Here is an 18343-nt window from a genome sequence, read left to right as displayed (position 1 = left end):
ACTGGAGCCACTGAGGTCCTGGCCCCTCCCCTAACAATAGAGCACATTCACATCAGTTTGCTGCTCAATCGCGAGTTACTGTCAGTAGTAGTACTATTACCGGTAGTTACTACAGCCTTCAGTTTGCTAGCTAGCTATGCCTTCGTCACGGAAATGCGAGAGACAACTTAACTTTTTATTCCGTCCGAACTGTGCCCTGAATTACACATGGTTTTTGTCAATTTAAAATATAATTATGAAAGTCAAGAAAGTCGCAGTTTGTCATAAACCAGAATAGTAACATTTAGTTTTATGTGAAATTCGCCCAATCAACTACATCTCTTGTCTCGCACTATACGTCACCGTTGCTCGTATGTGTGCAGTCTGCGATTACGTATTTTCACAGTCTTACTGTGCGTTCACACCGCCGGCGGCGAGAGCGTCAAATTGGCCGGAAGCCATTCATTTTCAATGAGAGCCGGCGGCGAGCTCCGGCGAGAGCGGCGCGTCTTGGGCGGCGAGAGCGGCGAGAAGAGTTGAAATCAAGTCAACTTTATGGTAATAATTCAGGGCACAATTCAAAGAGATCAAAATATTTGTTGTCTCTCGCCATTGACTACCATACAATATTTTTCCGAAATAAGGTCCCATGGTGGTCCACCGGAAGGGGAGGGACTTAGGCTCTCTATTATAGTAGGTACTCCACAGTAACTTCACAGTTGAGTGTGGCGACTGCAGCTTTTCCGCGAGTGGGCGTGGTTTCAGCGCAGCCAGCATAAAACACATCTCATTTGTGGCTGAAGGTGTAATAAAAACAGCCTTATGTTGACATCTTTTGACATATTCATCATCGCTTCTAAAAACAACATTGATGTTTATGATTGGCACTGCGGATGGTTGGTATGTTTTGTATAGGAGACCGAGGCTAGTTTTCACACTATTTACTCCAGTAAATATTTACCTGAATACTTATATTGTCTACATATTGTCTCGTTTTCCTAGGGAACGGTTATTTTTTCTTCATTCTATGGGGCATGTTGTCACATCGGGACTTGCCACAACTTATAAGCTTTAAAATAATATGACAATTATAAAATATCAAACTGCTGCTTTTGTTTCTAACTATCTATCTCTATCTATCTATCTCTCTCTCTCGCCTTAAAATATTGTTTTTATTGTTTAGTTGTTTACCCAATAACTATAAGAAATATAAAATTTTGTTCTACAAACATTACACACATTTTTTTTTAAATCTAGCTTTGGAGGATTTTAAACTAAATGTTTGAAACCAACATACTAAACCACTGCTACAGAATACAAGCATTTAAATGAATAACCCTCGGGACAACTATCCCCAGTTTCCCCTATTCAAAGAATAATATCTGAAGATACATATGTTGGAGGACTGCTACTGAATTTATTAATTCACTGAAGATCGCATCTAAAAAATGAGGCACTGTTGTTTCTCTCTGTGCAAAACCCTACAAGTCATTCAGTCCACCATCATTCAGAGCAAGTGAGGAATTGCATCCATACATCTACAACTGACAATACATGATTTCCCGGTTAATAGTCAGCTAAAATGATTTCTCTCTGGGGAAAAAACAATGTACACAAATACAGAATACAGTGCTTGACTGAAGTTACATTATAAATTATTAAATATAAACGCTGTAGCAATGTTCCTGAAATGCTGCCTTGGGTGCCATTCACACAGTGTTTGTTTCCCCTTTGCACCATTTGTTTTACTTGTCTATGAATGTAAGAGATGGATGACTTGAATATTTGTGTCATGTTTTTTCAAAGAAGCTTTAGGAAGTTCAAGTTTTAAAATGCATGTTGCATTCTGTTCATTACCACTGTCTTGTGTCTAGCTGGTTTAGAACACTTCCTGTCTGAACAACCCATTACAATTTGGGAATGGGATTACTACAACACATAGGCTACCTTTTAGAAAACCTTCACTTTGTGTATATAATGCCTTAATGCTGACTAGCAAGAGGGAACGCTAGATTTTGTTACACAGCTTTTGGGTCTGCTAAAAATGGTGTACTACTAGGACTAGACTGAATTTCATCTGAAAAAAAAAAACCCACAACCGTTAAAGGGACAGTTTACCCAAAAATGAAAGTTTTGTCATCACTTGTTTCACCTTCATGGCATTCCAAACCTGCGTGACTTTCTTGACATCTATTCATTTAGCAGATGTTTTTATCTAAAGTGGTATACAAATGAGGAATACAACAAGTAATTCATCTTGAAGTGGAAATAAACCAGAAAAGTGCTAGTAATACATCATTCAGAATAGTACAAGTACTTTCTTCTGTGGAACACATAAGAGGACATTTTAAAAAATGAATCTATTTTTTGTCTAAAGTCTATGGGGTCCAGTGTTGTTGGACCAACGTTCTTCAAAAAATATTTTGTGTTCCACAGAAGAATTACATTTATACAGGTTTAACATGAGGGTGAGGTAAATGATGACAGTATTTAAATTTTTGGGTGATCTATCCCTTTAAGAGATACAGTATAGTAACAATCAACAAATGAGCTTTGGCTTTGAGTTGCTCCACAGGTGTTTGTCAAAGAGCCATAAATGACAGCAGTCTCCGCTGAAGGAAGTAGTGTATACTACTATTAATTTCTGTAATTACATAAGTGTCAGATGGTTGAGACATATCACTACACCGTAGCATCTTGGAATGGAGTCTCTGCGATCCGGTGGTCAGAAAGTGTAATCGAGACCCCACAACATGACTGTGTATTTTGACCCTTGAGCATCAGGATTGGACTTGACCCAGTCTGATTGTAGGCAGTTCCAACTATGGCCACCAGGGGCTCTATTGATCTCTCAATGTTACAGGAAGTTCTCATTCACAACATTACTTCAGCCTTGTCAACACAACCAGGAAAGGTTAACAAGGCGGATGGAGCATCAGAGGAAGAGCACATGAAAGCGAAAACACTTTGTTCCTGTCTACAGAATGGTAGAAAACAGGTCCATTGACGAATTCGCACATTGCCTTCTTCATTCACATTCAAACCCCATCCTGGATGCCGCCATTAAACTTCCGAGTGCAGACCTTGTTGTGAGAAGCTCTCGTTAGGGGGTAGAGCCCCATCCTGCAAGGAACACAGCGATTAGATCTCTCTCAAAAGCACCGGCCTCACTGGTCTGAGGTATCCGTCTGCACACCGTCAGTCTCACCTTTTAATGCGGCCGATCTGCTCGCACAAGAAGGACAGGTACTGAGTGAGCTTGACCATTCCGATGATGAGCGTGCCCCCCACCAGCGTGCACGTGGGCCAGAGGAGGGAGCTAATGATGGCACCGCGGCCATAGAGACGTGTCAGGAGGACACTGTCCTGCTGCTCTGAGGGGTCGTAGTAACACAAAACCTGTGTGTGTGTCTTCAGTCGCTCGGAGATGTTCATCACAATAGTGTGCATCAGCGTGTGATCCTTGCGGCACTTTGGGATGTAAAAACACTGATGGGAAAAAAGGAAATGCATTTACTTGAAACAATTAAGTTCAGCCAAGTTCAATTTGTGTAGTAGCCTACACTTTATAGTGGCCATTTATCATGCTCAGAAAGTACACTGTCAAATCTTCTTGGGGACAAATTGAGATTTGATAATTTTACCCAGCATCCTAAATATGTGAGATTAGAAAGTATGTCTCAAAGCAAAGTATGTTGGTAATTTACGAAAACGCCCCATGGATGGTCTACCATTTCTGGTAGATTTTCAATAAGTGTGGATATGTGCACGCTAACGGCTAATATTCCCCTTAACACGTGTTTTGGTGAAGGATTCAGTTCAGAAATACAAACGTGAATAGAAAAGACATGCCGGATGTGTGTGAGACCGATGCCCTGAAAGGGGTTTGAGTTATTAATAAGCATATAACCTGGTGAAATTTTGTTATTAACCATCTGCAGCAACATTAGGGCCTTTCGCATCGGGGAGCTATAACTCTGTTATAGGAACTTGCCACCAACGGGTGCTGGTGTTTCACATGCTTCACATGCATTCGGCCAATCAACAGCCAATTGGAACTGTTACCCCTTTTCCACCAGCAAGAACCAGGTGCTGGTTCAGAGCTAGAGCTAGAGCCAGTTCGGAGTTGGTTCTTCTGACGGGTCTTCTAAGAACCGGTTTGCCTTTCCACAGGCTAGAGCGCCACAACAGAGCCAGATCTTACGTCACTGTGTATACATCTCATGTTGCCCAGCAACGCTAGCGCGGCAGCACCAAAAAAAAACACACCAGGCTTGTTCGAGATGGTTGGGCTTCTCGCAGACCGATCGCCGCGTGACATCAAAGCACTGCGAAAGCGATCCAAAAGCACAAGGAGTCGTATGCTCTCCAAACACTCCCGGAGCTCTGATCGGTCCGCGCCGCTCCGATGCATCTCGAACAAGTCTTACATCAACAATGGCGGTCGTTGCGTTACTATTGATGCTCATGGCTTTGCGAACTACATCGGCATCCAAACACGGCGAATCCAACGCGTTCGTGCAGCTCGCCGCAACTTGCTTAATCCCCTTTTCCACCAAGGCAGAGCTGGTGCTGGTTCGGAGCCAGAGCCTAGTTTCAAATCGGTTCTTTGTTTTTCGACCACCAAAGCACCAGCTCCGAACCAGTAAAAGTGGTTCTTAAGTAGCACTAAAACATTGCTGGGCTAGAAGTAAGAACCGCTTGCGTCAGGGGCTGGGGGCGGGGTTATCGTGAAAAACAAGACGAAAAGAAACTTGACCGCCATTTTTAAAAATAGCTGCTAATCGAGCGAAACCTTTTCTCTGGTGTGAAAGCCCCTATTGTGAAAATTAGCTAAATTGATATGTTAGGCCATTATATTAAATGTATCAAAATGCAAAAAGTATTAGCAATGTTCTCCTCATGAAGGACCCTCAACAAAAGCTTGCCTTCTGTTGCCTTAATACTCTCAAAAGTATCTACTTTTTATTCCCAAAAAGAGTACATACTTTTAGCGTGTAATTGAAGTAGGCGAATGGAGGCAGCATTAGATCATTACATTAAAATGACATTAACTGATGATTTGTAAGGTTCAGTAGTTTATTCATATATAAGCTAAGAGAAGTTCAGGATTGATGTCAAAGAGCACCTATTTACTTTTCTTGGATACATTTTAGGGAAATTACTTCTGAAAACTAATGAAAAACACAGTGATTTTTGGTTATCTAATTTTAGTAACAATCCATCTTGCTGTCTGAATAAAAAGTGCAAAAAATGCACCTTTAGCTCTTAATTTAGGAAGTCCAATAAATGTGTTGGTCATATTTATTTGTGTTCATTTATTTACTTGCTTTGCTTTTAATATTTTGTCCCCGATCTATTATTTAAAATAAAATAAAAATAATCATTAAACATTCACTGCATGCATAAAATGACTTGGATACCTCTTCTATGATGTGTTTAATTTCTGAATTTAAATTCATTATATTTTTATAAAAAAAAACAGTTGAAAATATTAGGGTGATGCAGTTGTCTATCATAATAAATAAATAAGCTTCAAAAAAGTGTTATTAATTACACATTATTATTGTTATTATTGTATTAAGTTTGTCAAAATCTTGTATTTATTTTAAAACTTTTTTTTAAATAATAGAGATGTGTGCACTTACATGTTTCATAATGTGTAAGGCCACAATATGTTGGTTGATGGTACTTAATGATCACATCAGATTTTTACACATTTTTAGAAACATACAAAGAATACATTTCAAGAACTTGAAACTCTTACTGACCGGTATACCTTTTGAGGCTACTAGTGACAAGGTGCTATACACCTAACTGTGCTCTTTTTTTATCTTCTTTTTTTGATACTGGTTTTATTCAAGGACAATCAGCCTGACCACATTGGTTTAGTTACGCCAAAAAAAATCATTTAATTCAAATTAGGTAAATAGATATTTAAGACTAATGTGTGCAAGAACTGCCTATGCAGGTTAATGTGATATATCCCTATGGTTAATGCATATGACTAGAGGTTCTGTACCTCAGGGTTGGCCTCATTGGCCTCCTCGTTGTATGACAGTCGAAGAACTTTCCCGGTGGAGTTCAGACTGACGTATACTTGAAGACAGGGATACCTGGAGCTCTTCCGGCACTCTGAACCACAATTGTAGCTGCAGTTAATCTCAGCAACTATACCAGAGTTCAGCACTGTGCAGTTTGACTCCTCTGTCCAAATGCTGAGAGAGATAAAATAGGGACAGAAGTGTAAAAAAGTTAAGAAATCATTTGTAATTGCATTAAATGCATTTATCACACAGAATGTGCCAAGACAGGATGTCTTCAAATGTTGGAGCACACTTGATTTAATGTGAACCTTAACCTGTGGAGAGTTCTGACCAGTGAAAAGTGAGTTGTTGAAGGGGATATCTGAGTTAGTCACCATGAATTCAAAGCAGGCAATATTTCCAGACAGAAATGCTACTAAAATGGGCACAGCTACGATTTTGCAAATATACTTTTAAACATATAAAGTTCTGTAATTAAAGCTGCTTTTATATTTAGCTGTTTCACATCAAGTACAATATTTGAACATCAGGGACACCCTTCATATGCACTAGGGTACATATTGGTGATTTGGCTGAATTTGGCCCTCTGTTGTGACGGCCAATTGCATGTTAGTGGTTGTCTTTGTGCCAGGGCTCTTGTCTCCTACTCTATGAATAACAGGCCTTGTGTTCTTTGGCTGTTCCAAAGGCTCAGCTGCCTCTAATTGCCTTTGACTGCAGTGTATGCCAGCTCTTATCTGTGTGCAATATATCGTAGGTCAGTGAAATTTGGAAGATTAAGCTGTAATGTTAGCCAATCTGCGATTTACGGTCAAACAAGGATGGAATCTGTTAATGCGTGGAGTCAGTGTGGACAGTAGAATTCGTGTTTTACACGTTGATGGTCAACATTTCATAACCAGCTAAGGAGAAGAAAAAATGTTCAGTTCTGTTCATAATAGAATGGACCCTTTTCAGAGACTTGTGCTGCTGACCCATTTACACAGCCATTAACAAATCTAGCAAAAACTTTTTCTATTTAATGTACATTTTATAACATATTGTAGTTTTATAATATCCTAACATTAAATTACAAAATATAATCGTGTGAGTACTGCTACAAGGGTGCAATTTTTGATGGAATTACTGTTAATTTTGGTAACACTTTATTTTGATGGTCCCTTTTGAACATTCTGTTGACTAAGTAACTTTGCAACTACCTTTCATCTAACTCTCATTAGAGTATTAGACTGTCTGCTTAGTATCTGCTATCTCTTTATTTTGATGGTCCTTCAACAGACATTGTACTGATTAGAAGTAACTTTGCAACTACATGTTAACTTATTCTTACCCCAACCATTCCAGTCTACTAATACTGTAACTCTACTAACACTACTAAAGTTAGTAGACATGTCACATGTGCAACGTTACTTAGTCAACAAAATGGTAAAGGGACCATCAAAATAAAACGAAACCTTCATTTTATTTAATATATTTTTTTGAATTGTTCTGTTTAAGCCTATTGTAATGCAAAAATAATATTTTACCCTGCTGTAGTTCACATCTGTGCCCCAATCTCAGAAAAGTGAAAAGGTTCTAAAGAAGAAATGAAAAGCATTCACGAGCAGAATAGAGTATCATATAACACAAAAAAATCAAATAGAGTAGTTATTAATATAGAATAAAGACATTGTGAATGCTTTTGGTGAGATATTTGTCATAAACGGAATAGAACAGAACAAAAAGTATTAGAATAGAACTGTGCAAATCAAATAGAATACACACCTGCAATCACAAGCATTTAGAAAAAAGAAAACAATCAAATAAAAAATAGAATATAGAAGACTTAAGAACCACTTGAAATAAAACATTCACATACAGAATAGAATAACTCTAATTAGAATGGAATAGAATACATTATGAGAAAGATGTATTCAAAGGTTTTAAGGAATACATTATACTTTAAAAAAAAGCGATGACATTGTAGAACATTACATATTTCTTCTTTCATTTTTGATTGTTTAAAGGTGTACTCAGTGTTTTTTTCTTCTTCTTCAAAAGTATAGTTACTGTTACCATTGCAGAAATTATGAATTTATACTTATTACTCAATTACTTAAGTTAACACAACTTTTGAATGGGGATAAATTACTGAGTGTAGCTTTAAATCTGTGGTTTCAATGTACTTTTGCACAGTTTTGTTCCTGTGAGGGTGTCTGGGCATTTTTACCTGTCTGAGTAAGAGCGCACCATTGTGATGCCCAACACAAAGTACATCATGGCAGAGCAAAGGATCATGCTGAGGCCTAAGAGAATGGCTCTGTCCTCTCCAGCCTTCAGCGCTGTGACCGTTCTCCTCTTCTCCAAAACATCATACCCACGAATCTTCTGATAAATGGTCCTGCTTAAATGACATAACATAAGAGTCCCAAGTCACACAAACACATGGATTAATGAAGACCTGGTGTGTGCCAAACCTAATATAACAAAATATTGCTTCAAGAATAATTTTAATAGTCCTTATCTCTTAAAAAAGGTTAGAGGGCCAGAATTAATTAGGTTTGGTACAGAAGCCCATTCCACAGATACGTACGTGCTACTGTCCTATTACATATGCATAGTTAGTTCCTTTCCAAATATTTAGCTCATGATTCTTTAATCATGTTTTGACAGCAGGTCATATTGCTTTTGAAGATTATGCATGGGCGTGAAGGCAAGCTGTCTAACCTGTCTATCTTTATCAGTGACCTTTTGATAATTACTGTACAGTGGTCAAAAGCATTACAAAGTCATAATAACCCACTTCCTGTCATTAGTTTACGTCAGAATCCAAGATCAGTTTGATTATTAAAAATATGTTTTAATGTATGTTTGCACATTTTCTAGGGATGCAATTGTTGGCCGGTATTAGTTGTTGTTTAATAAATAATAATCATTTGTATTATTATGCTGTTGTTGTAAATGTATCAGTCACTATTGGATATTTAATTGTGCATGTTAATTTTTTTTCATTTATATTGCTTTTGTGATGACATCCATTATTCACTTAACACTTATAGTTAATATTTAAGTAACACTTGTAACATTTTAAACAATTGACTTTAGGTCTTAGTTTTATTTTTTAGACACATTTTTAGATCAGCCATTTATTGGTTATTGGCTGTAAAATGAAAGAATTTAATATCTAAACATTTTTAAGTAATTTAAAATAATTTATTTTTTAATATATTATCATATACATTTATAATCCGAATGTAACTGTTTTTCAAATTATTTTTCTAATATTTTTCACTCTGTGCTTAAAATCAACATGAAATCAAACATGCAGCCTCCTCATAGAGACTCTAGATAATTAAAGGTTATAGTGTTGTCACATGTGGTTTAGTTAGTTAGTTGAGTCATTGTACTTTACCTTCTCTCACTTCCAGATCCTTGAGCTCCTTTGCTTCCAGCCCACAGAAACATTCTCCCAGCTATTCCACTGTGCGCAGCTCTCTCTGAAGCACTCGCAAAAGACTGCAGGGACGACCTGACGGAAAAAAACACACTCTCAGTTGACCATGTGCTTCCCTCCACACCGGTTCGTCTGCACACTGTTCCTGAACGAAAAGCTGGGTCTTATATTTATAACACAGCCTTCAGAGAATGTTCTGGCTTCCCCACTGAGTTTCAGCTCCTCACAGGTTGGTGAAATTTTTACAACTGCAGTATTAAACCAATGGCTCCATGGTTGTTGATAAACATAGAAAGTCCAAAAAGAGAATCCAAATTGAGGAAAAGTAAGTTTCTATAATCCTCAGCAACGAAATAAGTCCGTCTCACATGGTTAGAACCAGTTCTCCATAAAAATAACTCACACCAGGCATTGAACTAAGCATCTTCTCCTTCATTTCCTGCCTGTTGGTTTGTTATTGACTATTCATGGGCTATAATAATGAGAGTAGTGAGCAAGGAGAGGAGGACCATTCACGGCATTGATCCCTTCCTCCTGCCATGGCAGAGAGTGAGTGAGTGAGAGAGAGAGGAAGGGGAGAGGCAGTGGCGTTCAAAGCCGCCTCCTCCCCTGCTCCCCGTTGATGATTGGTGTTGATGGAGAGTCCTGTAGCATCAAGGTGACACAGGTGTTTTGGGCCACACGTTTGTGACTGACTGCACACTCCTGCCCTCATATCTATCCAGTCCATGGCTCATGTGTGTCGTTGAATGTACCCAGAGTCTAACAAGCGTTTATCTGGAAATATAAATGTGATTTGAAGAACTGAGCTTGGGAAGAGCTGATGTTACAGTCCAGCACAGGTTGGGATTGTGGGATATTGTGCTGGTCGCTATTGATTTTTAAGCATTAAAGTGTTAATTCACTCAAAAGATCAAATTCTGTTTGCTCAGCCTCATGTCGTTCTGTTTTTTTTTTTTGGAACTCAAGGAGAGTTTCACTGTATGACTGTTTTTACTGTATTTTTGATCAAATAAATGCAGCCTTGGAGAGCATTAATATATGAGTGCAGCTGCTTGACAATTCTTCAGTGTCTTAATTTTTGGACAACTTATTATTTTAAATCATCACTTGCGCAAAAAGTGAACTATATGTTCCTGCATTCACAGCAGTTGTATTTCCTGTGTGACCTGGAACAGCCTAGGACTGTATAATTTTTTACTACTTTTACTTTTTTGCATGTTTTGCAAAACATTTTTACTTGTAAATGAAGATAGAATAATGAAATAAATTACGGGTAGTAGTAATAATCATAATAGTAATATAGTATCATAACATTTAATCTTGGCTAATTATTTGTCATATTAGTGCTTAGTGCAATATTACAGTGAAGGCAATGCATGAAGTGTGTTTTGTACAGTACTAGCCAGTATTTTAGATTATTGCACGAGGTAAAACGTCAGAAAAGGTGGATTTTTAGATGGGTCTAAATGGGAACAGTGATATAGTCTTGTTTTCTATTATGTGGATTTATTTACTTTGTCAATATTGTGACCGCATTAGTGTGACCAAATTATTTAAAAATAAAACATTGGAAACTACATTTAATAACTCACTGATGTATATCAACAGGTCACGTAAGCACATTGAAACATTTACTTACTTTGTAAATTAAGAAATTGATCACACTTTTTTTTTTATCGTTCTTTTGTAGCTTACTATCCTAAAACATGTCAAAACAAATTGTAGTATGGTAAACTGTGGTATGTTTTATTAGCGCTCAGCTTGACTGACTGAGCAATTTCCACTCTCTGCCTGACCTGCCCTCCAAGGTGCACTGCAACATTTTATCTCAAATGAAAGTCTGAAAAGCAACAGTGAACAAATCTCTGCCCTGCAGTGTAGAGCTGTAAACATCAATGATGGGAATATTCCACATATCATATTTGTGCTTGTTGACTCTCTTTCCTATGCTGAGTGAGGCGGCTCACAGGATGATGAACTAGATATAAGGCTGAGGCAGACAGGAAACACTGACCCATGGAAACCCATTGTCCCCACCTCACCCAATAAAACACCTGCCAAAAAAATCCCAGGGCAGAATGGCTCTAGGAGAACCACATACAGTATTTTTCATATGGCTGTCTTTAAAAAGCTTGGTATGTTCTGGACAGTTGTTGGTATTTGCCCTTCCGGTCACCTTAGCTGCGTAAATAACGCCTTACATGGGCCTTTTTTTTTGCAAAAAAAAACACAGACATCTGGCAGTCACCCAAAACAGCTGGAATGTTCATCCACTGTGTCCACGCATGATGGGATTTACTAAACCCATATTGTCACCGCAGTGATTTATGAGGCATTGTTGATACTCTACATTATTTTGGTGGGAATAAAATCATGATGAACCGGCTGGCTCAAGCAGTGTTGGAGAGCAAATAACTAAGAGTAGTGATTTTTCAGTATGTTGATAATAGTTTACCGGTTTTCAAAACAGAAGTTTGTTTAGTAACAAACTACTCCCAATAGCAATGTAGCATTTTTTTTTATTGTATGTGGAGTTTCACAGACAAACAAGCTAAATAAATAATCTAACCAGGTCCTTATGCTTATAGTGAATATTATTTACTGATTTCCTGAAGTCCCTGTGCTGCTTTTTATTTATCTTTTTATAGCAAAATATTTAGTTAAACATTGCTATTTATGACTCTCAATTAAATTGTTTATGAAATTATTCTAGTTTTTTAGTAATTTATAAATTGGTTAATTAGTGAATCAGTCTTGAAAATGAAAAAAAATATTCTCTGAATCAGGTGTCATTGCTGCATTTAGGTCTTTTTGTAGCTAAATGTTTAGTTAAAAGTTGCTATTTTTGACTGTTTACATCTCAATTAAATTGTTTACAAGAATTATACTAGTTTTTTTAGTTGGCTCACTAATGAATCATTTTTTTTCAGAAAATGATTCACTCATTCAGGTGCCTTTGAATAATTAAGTTCTGTAGCAAAAACATATTTAGTTAAACACTGCTATTTATTACTGCTTTTCATCTCAATTATATTTAGTTTACATACATAATTGTAGTTTTTTAGTAGTTATTCATTAATTGGTTTGATAATTAATTAGCTTAGATTAGAATCACTTATTCAAGTCCGTGCGACACATTTACGGATTTTTATATTTTATGAGATTATATTTTTAAGCCATTTAGCATGGTAGAGCAATATGCGAATGTGTTGTTTGAGGGTGGGCCGCTCCTCTGTCTTTAGCTAAATGACATGCTAATGCTGCCTTCTGGAGGCCTGACACATGAAAATGATAAATAATTATTGCTCTTTCACTTCACAACTGCCTGGATGAAACCCAGGTGTCTCAGTGCTAAACAGCTACAACTAAAACTATATTAAAATAATGAAAGCACTTTATTCAATTGCTTTCTTCTATTCATAGCAAACATTTGACATTTTACAAATGCGTTTCAAACAGTTATTTCTAAGTCTTTTAGATGGTATAGGACATCATTTCCTTCATTAGCATTAAGAGAATGAGCGTTACTGTCCAAGTTGATTTTTGTGTGTTGTGTATCATTCTCCATGTTGCATTCATTAGCAATATGATCTCTGTTCACCCTTGTTATTTAACACACAATTACACACCTAATGTTGCATGAAATTATGGCTCTAATGACAAAAACAGAGGTAAACTCCAAAGGACGACGTCACCGAAAAGGTTAAAGACAAGCTAAATTAAATGTTCTGAGCTGACTGAAACAATGTGTCAGTCATCAAGCCCATGTAGATATGCCATCATTTGTTAAATCAAGATTGTTAAATTTCACCTGGATTACAAGGTATGAAATAATATCAAGCTAAATGTGTATTTGTATACTGGGTGGAGTGACATGATCATCTAAATTCCTATTATACACTTCTCTGGAATAGTTTTCTGATAGTGACATTCAGCAGTGTAATATTTCCAAATATTCACCTTCATCCATGGCAATGCTGTATATCAGTCCATTCTTTCCTGTAGCTCAAACAGTAGAGCGTTGGCGCTTGCAACGGCAAGGTCATGGGTTCAATTCCCAGGGAAAGCAAGAACTGATAAGAATGTAAATGCGTACCATTCATGCAGACAACTGAAACTGGCTCATTTCTCTCATATCACACTGCCGACTCACTCTCTCTTGTTTCATATAAACGCAGCTGGTTCCTTCTTGCATCTCAGATATCGATTGCTGGACTTTAGTTATATTACTGCAATATTACTGCAATTTTCTTGTTGCTAGGCAGATTTGTATGGGGATAATTTTTGCGATAATGACTTATTATAAAATACAATCAAATATATTTTAATGGTGCATTCTAGGAGGGATAAAACACATTTTAAAAATAAGCAAATCAGTCACATTCTTATGTGTTGATGTTTAGAAACTTAATTAGGTTGAAGAATTACGACCCAAACTTGTCAAAAAATCACGGCTGGTTAATCATTGGCCATTTACAGGGTCGGATAGATCTCTGTTTGTGCTGAAAACTCCATTCAGTTATTGTTTCAGATCTTGACAACTGTTTCTTTTTGTGCTAATTTACTGCTCTCATCAAGCAAACATAATTATCTTTTAATGGAGCATTTTCAGGTCTATTACTCTAATGAGATTTTTATTTTGGAATCTTTCAGTGCTGCTGGCCAGAATTCGAACGTCGGAATATAAATATGCTTTACTTTGCACAGCAGATGCCAATGCATGCAGACAAACTGGAGAGATAGTCAGGGATAGCGACGAGTGATTGATGAAGCCAACTAAAAAATTAACATCACGTTACTCCTCAAACTGTGTAAGTTTATGACATTAATATGCGAACTGAATCCAAAAAACCTAGGCTTTATGGAAACGAATGTTGCTTGCCAAAACAAGATTTGGTGACTATCTAAAGCACCCAAGTCTGTTTATAAAGCTGAATGAATAATTTACTACATGTAAATGGCTCCTGAGGAAATTCCCTCACCATTTACATTAAGAACTACCAGGGATATAAATATGTTTTATATGGGGTCAATAAAACTGTTCAGGGGTAAATAAGGTTTATTTGGAGAGTGCCTTTCTCGGAAATTAGTATTGGATCTTCTGGCATGACACTTCGCATACCGTAATTGTACTGGATAACGGCCACAGTTGTAGTTTTATTTGTACATTCAACCCTCATCATAGATCGTCAGAGAAAATAAAATCCCAGAGCTTCAAGTAAAATAAAGAGTTCCAGAAACCGACTCTGTAGATGTTCATGCTGCTGATTGTCTTGGAGAGACCATGAATATGATTTGGATGTCTCTGCTGTGTAATTGCTGTATTAAGCGTCCAAAATTAACAGCCATCAATGCCAAACAGGAGTTAAATTTGACGTGGCAAATGAATAAATCTATTATCAGCCAGCTGGCTGGAAACTTTAAGTGAATGACTAATGGAGAGTCGATTCCTCGACTCTTAGCTCTTTCCCCACCATTGACTGAATTTTAGGGCTTTCTGTGTTTTCACTGTTATACGGTAGGGGGCGCTATTAGGCATCTTCTGAAAGAGTACTGAATCCGCTGATCAAAACACATGCGAAGAAGATGCAGAAACAAGTGATACCATATGCAATCAATCATATGCATATGTAAAATAACGCAATCACCAATATTAAACAGCATATAAATCAAAACTGCCTAATGTTACTGAATGAAATGTCGAACCAGGACGAGTTATAGGACTGTGAAGCATTAGGGGTGTTGATGGACTCGATCTATTCTATCTATGTATGTTTTGATCATCATGCTGAATCTGATCTGGATGTAGTCTTTGTCAAAAACTTAATTTTCTCAGGTTTTTGCTCAAAATGTTGCTTTTTTATGAAACTTACCCACATTCAAGTGTTGATTAAAAAAAGAATGCATGAAGCTAGAATAAAAGTTTTTTTTTTTTTAAAGCAGAATGTCTGTTCTTTTTTATATTGCATGTTCAGATATTCATACAACAAAATATTCTGGGGGCAATGAAATCTTTGTGAAAATGATCAAAAACGCCGGCAGTGGTTGGTAACCCTGGCGGGGAAGGAGTTAATAGTCCTGGTGTCATCACAGTCTGTGAAAAGGGTCCGTTTACTGCATGAAAACACAATGCGCAGTCTAAATAGGAGGTGCCACTTAAGTCATTAAATGGCCAACAGTACGTGAATGTAAGGCTCATACAGTAGAATATTTCTCCACTGATAGGGAACATGACAGTTCAATGTACTTTTCAGTTTTAGGTGTGTTAGCGTTGAAATTTAAAGTCTGAGTAACTGAGAATATTACTGCCTTGTGTATGAACAGGGTGTGTATCCTGAAGACTTTGGTGTTAGAAGGTCAGCGTCTCTTTCAAGGCTCCACAGCAGCTGGAGTCTGACATCACCACAGCAATACAGAGACATGCTTCACATTTTACTGTGTGAAATTTACAGCCATCACCGCCACAATTAGCTTTAAAAGTATGAGTGGGAAGAAGGAGGGGGGTCTGGAATCCGGTGCCGGTGGGCGTGTTCTGCTGAACTCTCTGTTGGGTTGTAAATATTGGTTGAGAAGTGTGGTTGAGGTTGAAAGAAGAAAATAGAAACCGTGTCTTCACTTGGCTTCATTGTTATTGTGTGTCACAACAGGGCAAATGGGTCATTTGCAGAGCTGCGTGTTGAAAAGATGGTGTCTAGATGATAACATTTATTACCCCAGTAAACACATCCAAGTAACTGCCTTACTCACTTTAGGAACGTGGTATTTCAAGTGTGACACCAGCTGGATGCTATTTTAGGATCCTGATTCAAGAAGAGCAGGATTAGATGAACATTGTGATAAGTGTAATTATTTGAACATGCCTTTTATTAAGGAGGTCCTTAAATATATTTACAGATCTTTGTAATTTTCCAACACAGATCACCATGTTCAACTTTCTATTGTTGGCCAAAACTAGATTGGAAATGTATTGCCAAGTGATATTAGACTGAATCCCAATGATTTACCTTTTTACCTAAGTTATTAATGCTTAAGGTTTTAACTTTCATTTTTAAAATTTTTGAATCAAATGTTATAATTATAATATTTTTTAAGTAGATTATTTACTTGGTTATATATTTTAACATACACTATTGTTCTATCACGTTTAAGGCAATGGTGAAGCAAAAGTATTTTAAGTACCAACTTCAAAACGGAAAATGGCCCAAAAGAATTTTGTAATGATCAGAGTCTGCGTTTACACTTGGCATTAACATGCGACCTGTATCTGGATGTTGTCCACATACACATTGAAAAGACAAGTGTAAACGTGCTTCTGATCAGAATGTTATCCGATCAGCGTGTCCAGGTTCAGAGGTAGTCGAGGACGCATTGTGATCGGATCTCAGTGTAATGTAAACGCAATCCAGCCAGCGTGCCTGCATTCACAGGTGGACGTCACACAAAACCCCGGCCACAGCATTATTCCCCAATCCCCATCCTCTCTCCAGGAATTGCTGCATGTAGCTGTGTGGTTTTGCGATACAGTCGAGTGCGGACGAAGTACATCACATATATACTGAAACGTTTGCTTTCTCACCCTGAAGTTGCAGAACCATTCATTTTCTGTAAAGAAGGCACATTTTTCCCACCACAGCTGGCAACGTTCTCGGACCCATACATTTCTCTGTACCGTTTCCATTACGGCATCTATCTTCATTTTGCGAGATTTGTAAAATGTACCCCAACTGAAAACTGTTTTTAAAAGAAAACCCACCACTTCAGGTCGACTTTGCACCGGAGCCATCCTTTTTTCTTTTATTTTTTATTGCAAGATCCGATCTGTGATCCAGATACAAAAGCCATTTTGTGGACAGGTGTAAACGCACCGTGTCCTTATTGGCTTATGATCCGATCTGCTTGATCGGATCACGGTGATCGCATGTTAATGCCAAGTGTAAACACAAACGTCCGTCCTTCGAATGAGACGTTAAACCGAGGTCTCTACAGTGGTCATTAAAAATCCCTTAATTTGCCCCTTGGCCTCTGTCCATCGAGGAGATTCCCCCTTCCATGTAAAGCGCTTTGAGTACCCAGAAAAGCGCTATAAATGTAATGAATTATTAAATGCAGCCAGAGAGTCTGTTCAACTGGTCAGCTCGGTCTTGCTATAGATTTTAAATCTTTGCTATTTTTAAAAAAAGGCTTTGTCTTTTTTTGTAGAAACACCATCGCTCTTTCCTATGAGTGATTATGCTATTAAATGCACAATGTTCTCACATTATCTCTCACACCTTAAGTGTGTTAATAGATGAATCAATGGATGAATCAATTCTCTCATACAGAATTTGCACATCAAGAAGAAACGATGGTGCCCATGTTGTACATTTGTATTTTATTCTGATCTCCCTGCTTGCTTAGCAAATAAAATTCATCATCGATGACTACACTCTACCTACCACCAAAGACATCAGCTTCAGGTCAGGTTGCAAATATTTGCTCAGCATTGAGCGAGTGGGCACCAAAGCTAATTTCCTTTTTCCACATCAAGACTATAAATCCTTCGTCTGTATTTCAAACTGTTTGTCTGCTGCGCTGCGTTTAGAAATACCTGAAATCACAAAGGCTTCCCCAGCAGGTATCACAACCGTCGAATTCAGCATCAGCCATAACATGAGGCCAGTCATGTGCCAGTAGATTATTTAACAAAGCAGACTGACTGGCCGTGAGAGATTGACATGCCACTCAGGGAGAGCGCAGCCCGTCCGTTTGTCAATACCATTTCGAGTGAGAAAGCGGAGTGCTCTCGACAGCAGCCATCAATTGGTGAATGTAAAACTTGCTGTTTTCCTCCAGCTCTGCCACTGGTCAGAGATCCAGTCAGCAGACTGTTAATCACACTCAC

At 37.7% G+C, this 18343-nt stretch overlaps 2 protein-coding genes across 4 annotated transcripts in view; one reads left to right on the top strand and one right to left on the bottom strand.

Moving 5' to 3' along the window:
• The window catches only part of tbl1xr1a (TBL1X/Y related 1a), a gene marked incomplete at its 5' end in the record, with an annotated part of 199152 nt that overhangs the window by 7528 nt on the left and 173281 nt on the right, over positions 1-18343 (top strand). The window contains one exon of one of the 2 annotated variants that reach the window (XM_079597257.1): positions 9434-9688. Of the gene's footprint in view, positions 1-9433; positions 9689-18343 lie in introns of those variants that run through there. The other variant, XM_079597259.1, reaches the window with a different exon arrangement.
• On the bottom strand, positions 1256-9541 carry s100p (S100 calcium binding protein P). 2 transcript variants are annotated; one of them, XM_079597265.1, is made up of 5 exons: positions 9418-9541; positions 8236-8406; positions 6002-6197; positions 3188-3468; positions 1256-3102 (listed from the first exon to the last, which is right to left on the bottom strand). In XM_079597265.1, the coding sequence occupies exons 1-5, from the start codon at positions 9468-9470 to the stop codon at positions 3018-3020; spliced, it is 786 nt and encodes a 261-aa protein (XP_079453391.1). In that variant the 5' UTR covers positions 9471-9541; the 3' UTR covers positions 1256-3017. The 2 variants fall into 2 exon arrangements, with proteins under 2 accessions (XP_079453391.1, XP_079453390.1); XM_079597264.1 differs by having other exon boundaries at positions 1257-3102; positions 8236-8409.

This window comes from Phoxinus phoxinus (genome assembly GCF_949152265.1).
Source record: "Phoxinus phoxinus genome assembly, chromosome: 22".
In the NCBI taxonomy this organism is placed as follows: domain Eukaryota; kingdom Metazoa; phylum Chordata; class Actinopteri; order Cypriniformes; family Leuciscidae; genus Phoxinus; species Phoxinus phoxinus.
This window is presented reverse-complemented; position numbering and strand designations above follow the sequence as displayed.

Excerpts from the sequence above, each read along its gene's own strand:
- s100p (XM_079597264.1), bottom strand. The coding sequence starts at position 9,470 with ATGTTTCTGTGGGCTGGAAGCAAAGGAGCTCAAGGATCTGGAAGTGAG. Across the intron at positions 6,198-8,235 it reads GTGCGCTCTTACTCAGACAG|CATTTGGACAGAGGAGTCAA; the intron begins GTAAAAATGCCC and ends TATCTCTCTCAG. Across the intron at positions 3,103-3,187 it reads CAGATCGGCCGCATTAAAAG|GATGGGGCTCTACCCCCTAA; the intron begins GTGAGACTGACG and ends TGTTCCTTGCAG.